Source organism: Musca vetustissima, unplaced genomic scaffold, assembly GCF_032173495.1.
Source record: "Musca vetustissima isolate MV318-11 ecotype Yass unplaced genomic scaffold, APGP_CSIRO_Mvet_v1 utg57921, whole genome shotgun sequence".
NCBI classification, from domain to species: Eukaryota; Metazoa; Arthropoda; class Insecta; order Diptera; family Muscidae; genus Musca; species Musca vetustissima.
Genome location: NW_026885014.1, coordinates 38285 through 49098, shown reverse-complemented (window position 1 = coordinate 49098; position 10814 = coordinate 38285). Strand labels below are relative to the sequence as shown.

The following is a 10814-nucleotide window of genomic DNA, read 5'->3' as shown; positions in this document are numbered from 1 at the left end:
TCTGCCTTTTATGGCAAGTCAATAACATAAAATTGCGATTGATTTATTTTTACCCACTATTGAGATAAAGTTTATAGCCTGCAAATAACGAGTAAAGTTTGCAAGTGACACTATTCCCTGGAAAGCAGTGCTATCCTGCCGTTAGTAAATGGTCGAAATAATATGATATAAAATGAATAGATTTCATCCACCAAGATATCAGTCATCGGATTCATTTTAAACCGTGAATATCCCTTCGGTTTTGCGATTAAAAATAACCAACTAAAATGGCTAATACAAATTGCTTCACTTATTTCCTAATGTGCCTTGCATTGTTCCTGTGCAAATTCTCAGCTGCTTTGCCAGCTCAGGAAAATGACCGCTATTTTGAAAAACAGGTGATTATTTTTCATTAATGTAATTGCAATTTACACTTCGTGTTCTATTATCTCCATAAACAGTTAAATCGAGAATTATTAAACAATTGGCTAACGTCGGCACGCAGTATTCAGGCCCTGAATAGTTATTATCCAGACAACACCTGGTCTGCTCCCATGCCGAAAAGAAACTCCGAATTAATAAATTCACTTCTAAGTCTACCCAAGGGTATGAATGATGCTGGAAAGTAAAGTCAATGAACAGTCCTCGTCCACAATTTGAATTCATTGGCAGTTCTGGTTGAATGTAAAACAAATGTTCATCAGGATGATTGCTACAAATGAAATATATGTTCGTATATAGTAACAAATTGCAATAATTAATCGGAATTTGTGTGTAAATGTAAATTAATAAAATTTCCCCCTAATTGAGACTTAAATTGCTGGCTGTAGACCCGAATTGTTTTGTAAAGCTAAAAAGAAAAACACAACAATTAAAACAACAAAGAAATGTTTAATGAAAATATTATTTATCATTTACGACCTTTACTTTTTTATGCAATTCTTTATACAATTAAATTTATACACTCGCAAAATTAAATACATATTTCCTGTGTTTATTGAGACCAGTTAGAATGGTGAATCCTCTATTGAGATTTAGTTGACATATATGCAGTGGATTTTACATTTTAAATCCACTGGATTAACTAATACAGTACAGTGTATGTCTATTTTTAATACTGTAACTGCCAGTTATGTGCAATTTTGGGTTCGTTCAGGAATTGTTGATGTTAAAGATGCACCTCGTACAGGTAGGCCGGTCGATTAAATTGGAGAAGTGATCGAAGTTTACCGCCATGTTAGCAGTCGTAACATCGACCATCAAAATGTTTTAAATCATTTACACAAAAAAATAAAATAAATAAATAATAATAGATTTCTTTTTCCCCAACTTAATATATCGAGTTACGGGAATAATATCTAAATAATAAAAATAAAATTTCTTTTAGGGATGAAAATTTTTGGCGAGTATATAAAGAATGTATATTTCACAGAAGTTTTTCAAATATATTCAATAGCAGCCGTTGTAGTAAATATCCGCTGGATTGGATTGTCTACTAATCTTACAAAATGACAAACAAAATATAATAATGAGTTCTGTATGCTGAATTATGAAATTTAGCTTTTAATTCTATCAACAATCATTATAGGCTACATCATAATCTAAATTAAGTGGTCGAAAAAATAGAGGAAGCACACACATACAAAAACAGAATTGTTAAGTCTGAACTACAGGGACTTGGGTCCCTGTCAGTACGCCCAATGCGTACTCGTGAGCAAAAAATAGAAGAGAAATAAAAACACGAGAGTTTCAGTAAAAGGGTTCGACCAATGCCGATATTTATTGATTGCTAACGATATTACCTTAAAACACAACGATATGCGTGGTGACTTACAATAAAGCCTAGGTGTTTTCAACAATATGTCTGTATATCCAGTCAGGTAACAACGAAAGTAATCCAATTATTACTACAATGTTTGTTTACACAAAGATGCCTAACGGTGGTGCAAACTCCAAATGTAAACAAAAGTCCATTGAAATCTGTCAGCCTCATACTATTACAAGGATGTAATAATGAGGAGTAGGCAGATTTCAACGGCTACGACCTTTCAAATTAAAGGCTAACTATTTAACAATATTAAATAGCGATTCTTGCTTAAACATTTGCCGCCTCCCTTCAAACATCCATGTGATTTAACAAATATAATAAATTATAAACTACGGCGTAGTGCATGGCGAGCAAAACCTTTTACATTTTTTCCAAATATGTTCTCATAATTCTTTTTTTTAATTTTTTCAAAAAACTAGCTTACATGCTAACGATCGAGCCATTAGGGGCCCCATGATTACACAGATCATGAAGGATCTGTTATACGAAAGGGCCATTAGGGACCCCGCGGTTGTATGTAAGGTATGAAAGGACCTGTGAAAGGAAAGGGCCATTACGGACCGCGCGAAACGATAGAGCCATTGGGGACTCCGCGGAACGAAAGGACCATTAGGGATCCCGCGATATGTGAGCCAATTGTGTGACGTTTGTTGAGGGCCGCCTTACAAGGATTTCGTACGATTTACGAAAACAATTATTTTATAGACAATTTCTCGAGCCTCAACACTAGTTTTACTCACCAGATGACATAGACGCCCAATGTCTGTCAATCGGGAGTTATTATTATAAATTAAAAAAACCCAATAAATTATTAATAGGCAACAATATGCTAAACATGCACCCAACACAATACAAAAGTCCAAACGACCGATTGTAGGGCATATAAATCAATAAATTTTAATTTGCAACAAGAATCACAATAAAACGAAAACAAATGTTTTAAATTCAATAAATTAAATGTAAGCATCGATATGCTAAATAAGCACCCTACACTATACAAAACTCCAATTAACCGATTGTAGGGTGCGCTGGATTTTAAAATGTCAAAAATTATGTAAATATTTTCCCTGACAAAAATATTATATTTATTACCAATATTAATTAATTTAGGTGGACTGTATAAAATTCCAGATGTAGTCCGCTGGAATATCCGGTTCGATTGGACCAAATGTTAAGTCCGCACTATAGGGACTTAAGTGGATGGCAGGTATAGTGAAGTTGTGGTTCTCCATAGAGTCAGTACGCCCAATGCGTACTCGTGAGCAAAAAATAGAAGAGAAATAAAAACACGAGGGTTTCAGTTAAAGGGTTTGACCAATACCGATATTTATTAGTTGGTAACGAAATTACCTTAAAACAACGATATGTGTGGTGGCTTACAATAAAGCCTAGGTGTTTCCAACAATATGTCTGTGTAGCCAGTCAGATAACAACGAAAGTAATCCAAGTAAAGGTGGCGCAAACTCCAAATGCAAACAAAAGTCCGTTGAAATCTGTCAGCCTCATACTATTACAAGGATGTAATAATGAGGAGTAGACAGATTTCAACGGCTACGACCTTTCAAATTAAAGGCTAACTATTTAACGATATTAAATAGCGATTCTTGCTTAAACAGAATAGAAATTAGTAGTTATTGCAACGGCGTCTGTTTAGACAATCCACATGGAGACAGTTGTTCTCAAATGTTTTAATTATAATTATATAATAAATGTTTTATAAAAACACCGGATGAATTGTTTTGTGGATTTCTTCTATGAAATCCTTAAATGTTTTAAGCACCAAATTGTCGATGTTATAGTGAAGATCAGCCAGAAGCATTGCAAAAACTACCAATACATCCAGAATGAGTCACAGTTTGGTGCGGTTAATGGGCTGGTAGAATCATTGGACAGTACTTCTTCAAAGATGCTACAACTATTTTATGGATGAACCCTTTGAGGCTCAGTCCCGATCAACATGTACATGAATTAATCTTTAAACATTAAATTATATGGACCGTACTATCGATTCATTTATTCAACTTTTGTGTTTTTAACAGTCTTATATCAGAACGTCTGTATTGTCTGGAAAAGAAGTCGACAAAGATTAACAAAAAGTTTTTTGTGTACAAGATGATAGAACTCGAAGCTGTAAGAGATTAATATTAATTTTTGTTAAACAACTATTATTGCTAACGCATTGCAGTATTATACAAGTTCTATTACTGTATGACCTCTTACATTTTATTAAAAACATTTCATAATTTTTATTATACCAAATTACAACTGGGAGTTTTCTACTTAATTCTTCCACTCGAAAACATTCCAACACTTCGCATTCAAAACTACGAAAAAAATATATGTCGAAAGACATGTCAACAAACGATTCGAAATTCCATTTGCATTTATGATTTGTGGCGAACTTCATTGGAAAATATTTAAGGATGTACAAAAACCATATACACTTTGTGTTATGAATTTTTTTTCTAAAAAATTATTAATTTCAATTAATTATAAAAAAATCACAGTAAATCCACATTGAAATAATATTTCTGTGGGAAAAATTAATTTAAATTTTTTTAATCATATAAACTCAAACCGGAAAGATGTGTGTTTGTGTGTATAATTTTCAGAAAAGTCACATAACTTATGAACAAAATGACACATTAGTTTTATATTGAATCTATGACATTTCTTTGTAAGGAACGCTGAAACATTTCATTAATTTTACAACTAAACATTTTTACAATTAAAGACATTTCATGATATCTAATCTTAGGTAAAAATAAATCTAAGATCAAAATATGATACAGTGATATGAGATTGAAAAAAAAATATATATAAACCAGGGATGCAAAAGTTGGTACAATTGTACTAATTTTTGTACTATTTGGAAGTCAAAAATACAGTAGCACCCCAATGACATATTTAGCACTATTTCTAAATTGTATCAAATTATTCTCACTTAAAGGCATTATAAGTTCTTAAACATACAATATGGAATGAAACGTCACATCCTCCGTTGTCGTTACGAATGGATGAATTTGCGCTTCAAAATTCAGTATTCCCGATCAGATTGATAAATTCAGTGAAGATATTAATATTAATTAATTATTATTTCTGTAACTGTTCTATGAGAGAGATGATTTTTTCAATGTTTCAGGAATAATTCGGTACAAATATTCATGTTGTTTTTAAATACTCAACAACTCGATGGCTTTCACGTCAAGAAGTTGTTAAACTAATTTTGGCGCAGTGGGAATCACCTTAATATTATTTTACACCAAATGATTTCGAAGCTGATTCCCAAACGTTAAGGCTCTATTCTATTATTTCAGAATTTTCAAACCCTTTTTATATCCTCCACCATAGTGTGGAGCGTATATTAATTTTGTCATTCCATTTGTAACTCATCGAAATTTTCAATAAGTATTAATCAGGGAAAAATTCTAAGACGATCTAGCCATGTCCGTCCGTCCGTCTGTTGTAATCACGCTATTTTCTGAAGGAATTGAGATAGATCGCCAAAATTTTGCATAGAGTATGCAGGCAGATGGGCTATAACGGTCCACGTTTAGGCATAGCCCCCAAGGGTACAGCCCAATTTTAGATATTTTGGGGTTCTTGAGCGCGCTATTCAACCCAAATTTTGAAATTTGGTACACTGGGTTCTTTTTGGGTACCAAGTGTCGCCACTAAAAGTTATAAATATCGGTCTACTTTTTCGGGTAGCCCTTATATAAGGGCATCCCCAACTTCGGTATTTTGGGATGTTTGAGCGCGTTTTTCAACGTATGCGCTGAAATTTGGTACATTGGGTTCTTTTTGGGTATCAAATGTCCTCACTACAAATTATAAATATAGGTCCACTTTTTCTGGTAGCCCCCATATAACAGTATCCCCCAATATACGGTATTTTGGTGGGTATAAGCGCGTTTTTAAACCGAATTCGCTGAAATTTAGTTTTTTGTAGTCGCATATGGTAACAAACCTCCCTCCTAAAAATTATTAATATTCGTCCCCTATTATAAAAATTTTATTAAAAAATATTTAAAAAGTACAATCGGACTGAAAAAAGTACACTTTTTATTGAAAGCCAGTACAATTTGAATAATTTAATTTCGCATCCCTGATATAAACCTAATACTAGATATGTCACACGACCTACATGCGAACACATTGATTGTGAACAACTTTTCAAACCCAAAATATTTTGTTAATATTTCACAGGGAAATGTTGAAATTGGCAATGAACATGATTTGTGTGCGAATGTACATAAATACATAAATGTATATGTTTTATGTTTCACTTCAGATTGAAGTTATGTCGTACAACAAAAAGCCGACAAATACCCAAGGGCAAGGAAGATTGGCTACAAATTTTTAAAATTTGCAAATTGGTCATTATTTAATTTTTTTGCTACAAAGTTTTCTACACACTGTGGAAAATTTGCAGTTAGTCATGGTAATTGCTCTAGCTTATCACTCCCTCTCAAACATAAACTAACAATTTCCACTTGGGCGGTTATATATAAAAACCACATATTTGTGCAAAGACATGTGGTGAAAATGCTTGTTATAATTTCAAACAGCGTTTAAAAGATTGCTTGTTTTATAAACATTGCTGCTAAGTTTTCATTGTTTTTCTAAATGATAACTATGCTGAAAATTTGCATTCAAATCCAAGCACACATTTTCAAAACGCAAACATCATCAAAATACGTTGGTGCTAATAGTATTTTATCTAATGTTTACGTTAACAAATTCTTTTAAATGCTTTCGGGTGTACTTTTTTAACGTTCAATGGTTTTATTGACATGCTTCTATTTAGATTTGAAATGTCATAAATTTATAAACACGAAGGCACGAATTGGAAACCAATAACCCTTATTTCATGAAGTACCATAAATTTAAACAGTAAGGAAAAATCAAACTCTTAACATTTTGGCTACATACAACAGATGCTCATATGTGTCATAGCCTGTCAGACAAAACATCTTTGTGATCTACATAGGTATGTGAAGCAATTGAAATAAAAAACAAGTGAAAAAGCGTTAAGTTCGACCGGGCCGAACTTTGGATACCCTCCACCAAGATATGCTGTCAGGTACTTGAAATGAAAATAAAGGGAACATACCAAAAAGTGACCTTTCTACAAACTGATTATGTAAACCATAATTTCAGAAATTTTTAATGAATATTTATAACTTCAGCCTTTTGGCTAATGAGGTTGTATACACTTTGATACAGTGAAAATGTGCCTCGTCGAAATATTGGCTCTAGACCCCACGTTTTTTTGGACCAAATCCATTTCAGAAAATCCTAAATCCGGGCTATAGTTCATATATATTACATTATCGAACCTTACGTTCTATCCTCCGCAGGTGAAATGATTACAACAGAGTCTTAGAACAGCCCATTCGGTGGAAAAATACGTTTTAATCGTATACTGAAAATTAGGAGGAACCGTTATATGGGGGCTACCAGAAAAAGTGGACCTATATTCATAATTTTTTGTTGAGACATTTAGTACCCAATAAGAACCCAATGTAGCAAATTTCAGCGTATTCAGTTGAAAAACGGTTGAAAAGAACCCCAAAATACCGAAAATTGGGGGTACCCTTATATGGGAGCTATGCCTAAACGTGGACCGATATATCCCATCTTCGAACTTGACCTGTCTGTAGACAAAAGACAAACCTATGCAAAATTTCAGCACCCTATCTCCATTCCTTCAGGAGATTACAACAGACGGACGGACATGGCTAGATCGTCTTAGAATTTTACCCTGATCAAGAATATATATACTTTATAGGGTCGGGAATGAATATTTCGATGAGTTACAAACGGAATGACAAAATTAATATACCTTCCATACTATGGTGTTACAAACGATGAGTTACAAACGGAATGACAAAATTAATATACCCTCCATACTATGGTGGGGGGATACCCTTACATGGGGACTATCCGAAAAAATGGACCTGTATTCATAATTTTTCGTGGAGAATTTTTGTATCTATTAAGAACTCAAAATACCGAAAATTGGGGGCACCCTTATATGGGAGCTATGCCTAAACGTGGACCGATATATCCCATCTTCGAACTTGACCTGCCTGCAGGCAAAAGACAACTTTATGCAAAATTTCAGCACCCCATCTCAATTCCTTCAGAAGATAGCGTGTTTACAACAGACGGACGGACGAACATGGCTAGATCGTCTTAGAAGTTTACCCTGATCAAGAATATATGTACTTTATAGGGTCGGAAATGAATATTTCGATGTGTTATAAACGGAATGACAAAATTAATATACCCTCCATACTATGGTGGAGGGTATAAAAAGGAGTTTATATGGGGACTACGCCAAAAAGGGTGCGAATATTAATAATTTTTAGTAGGGAGATTTGTTACCATATATGACTACAAAATTCCAAATTGCAGCGAATTCGAAATTCGAAAACCCTCAAAATACTGAAAATTATGAGGTACTGTTATATGGGGGCTACCAGAAAAAGTGGACCTATACTTATAATTTTTTGTGGAGACATTTAGTACCCAATAAGAACCCAATCTACCAAATTTCAGCGAATTCGGCTGAAAAACGCGCTCAAGAACCCCAAAATACCGAAAATTGGGGGGTACCCTTATATGGGGGCTACACGAAAAAATTGACCTATATTCATAATTTTTAGTGGAGAGATTTGGTACCTATTAAGAACTCAAAATGCTAAACTACAGCCAATTCGGCGGAAAAATACTTTCAAAACCACCAAAATATTGAAAATTATGAGGTTGAAAACGCTCTCAAGAACCCCAAAATACCGAAAATTGGGGGGTACTCTTATATGGGGGCTACACGAAAAAATTGACCTATATTCATAGTTTTTAGTGGAGAGATTTGGTACCAATTAAGAACTCAAAATACTAAACTACAGCCAAGTCGGCGGAAAAATACTTTCAAAACCACCAAAATATTGAAAATTATGAGGTACCATTATATGGGGGCTACCAGAAATTTACCTATATTTATAATTTTTAGTAGGGAGATTTGCTACCCAAAAAGAACTCAAAGTACCAAATTTCCGCAAATTCGGTTGAAAATCACGCCCAAGAACCTCAAAATACCGAAAATTGGGGGGTACCCTTATATGGGAGCTATGCCTAAACGTGGACCGAACTTGACCTGCCTGCAGACAAAAGACAACTTTATGCAAAATTTTAACGAGCTATCTCAATTCCTTCAGAATATAGCACAGAACAGACGGACGGACATAACTAGATCGTCTCTGAATTTTACCCTGATCAAGAATTACTTTATAGAGTCGGCAATGAATATTTCGATGTGTTACAAACGGAATGACAAAATTAATATACCCTCCATACTATAATGGAGGGTATAAAAAGAAAACAAACAGTAAGGAAAGAAGTAAAGTCGGACGGGGCCGACTATATGATACCCTTCACCACTTTGGGTATATTCAACAGATGAATCCTAACAGACGTCGCATTTTTGACCATTAACATGAAATTGGATCCATAAACATGTCATTCTGCAACTTATACTAAATTCTGCAATTGGTCAGATATAGAGTTTCTTCTTACAATGGGACAATGTTATGTAAATCAATTTAAAGCAAATATCAATCGGACACCCCTTGAAATATATATATATATATATATATATATATATATAAAAGCTATATCGAAAAATTTTGTTGTTATACTAATTTCATTTACCTTAAATGGGACGAATATATACATCTATATATATAAAATAGAAAAAAAATTGTTTGTTTGTTTTATATGTTACCGATAGACGTAAAAACCGCTGAACAGATGTTAATGAGATTTACACAGCATGTCATGTCATGCCCTGAAAGTAACATAGGCTAGATAATCTTCAAAAATTCGGCGTGGATACAGAGTTATAGCATCAATAGTAAACATACCTCAAAATTTCGGAACATGTAATATGCGTATATCTTCAAAATTTGTCTGAATAACGTAGGTGTAATTACACATCATCCATATAAAAATGAGCATGGTACGATCAACGGAAAATGCACTTTCCATTGCATTTTAAATATCTGAATATTAAAAATAGAACACATTTTGGTTGTAGACTTAAAAATCGCTGAACAAATTTTATAGAGACTTTCACAGAACGTCATGGCAGGCCCTGGGAAAAACATAGGTTATATAAACTTCTAAGATTCCGCGATCTGGAGTTATAACATCAAATGTAATCATACCTCAAAGATTATGAACATGTAATTTCTGTATATCTTAAGAACGCTTACAGATACCGACTTCGAAATATGTCTGTGTAATGTAGGAGTAAGTACTCATCATCGACACCACCTAAGGGTGGCGCGATCAAGGGAAAATGTCCACCTCATTGCATTTAAATCTATACGTAGAAAATAGAAAACATATTGTTTGTGGAATCAAGAACCATTGAACAGATTTTACTAAAATGTTCACAGGGCATCCCATGAAAGTAACATAGGTTAGTTAAATTTTTAAAATCCGCCGATGAGAAAAAATTTTGGAACAATTAGGATATAATTTGAAATATGGAAATAAAAATAAAATAAAATAGAAAAAAAATTGTTGACATTATAATTTTCTATTTTGTCAGTTTGTGAAAATATAATTATAAAAAAAGTGTTACATAGATATATGTGGATTATAATAAATACCATTTTGTGGGGAAGTAACAAATGGATGTGATAGATAATAAGATGTGCAAAATAGTAATTTTGGTTATTACGTGTCATTATCTGTTTTCATGGACATAACAACTGTGTAAAATTGATAAAAATTATTAAAGGTGTGTTTCAAAAAAAAAAAAAAAAAAAAAAACAAAAATTGACAATATGTAGTGTTAATGCGAGCATATAAAAGTCCAGAGTTTTTCCTATTTTAAAATTGAAATTAGTATATATTGCAGCTGCATGCAAGTTGCTTATTAATTGATCGTAATGAAATTTATACTGTATATCGAGACATGGCCTGAAAATAA

At 33.3% G+C, this 10814-nt stretch overlaps 1 protein-coding gene across 1 annotated transcript; it reads left to right on the top strand.

Moving 5' to 3' along the window:
* Window positions 1-266: 266 nt before the first annotated feature.
* LOC133332100 (protein PDF-like) lies at window positions 267-608 on the top strand. Its single transcript, XM_061540480.1, has 2 exons — window positions 267-377; window positions 441-608. Exons 1-2 carry the CDS (start codon window positions 267-269, stop codon window positions 606-608), a joined length of 279 nt encoding a protein of 92 aa, XP_061396464.1.
* The last annotated feature ends 10206 nt before the right edge of the window (window positions 609-10814 follow it).

Bases quoted from the DNA above. Each gene is read 5' to 3' on its own strand.
- LOC133332100 (XM_061540480.1), top strand. From the start codon at position 267: ATGGCTAATACAAATTGCTTCACTTATTTCCTAATGTGCCTTGCATTG. The intron at 378-440 runs GTGATTATTTTT...CTCCATAAACAG, and splicing joins ACCGCTATTTTGAAAAACAG to TTAAATCGAGAATTATTAAA.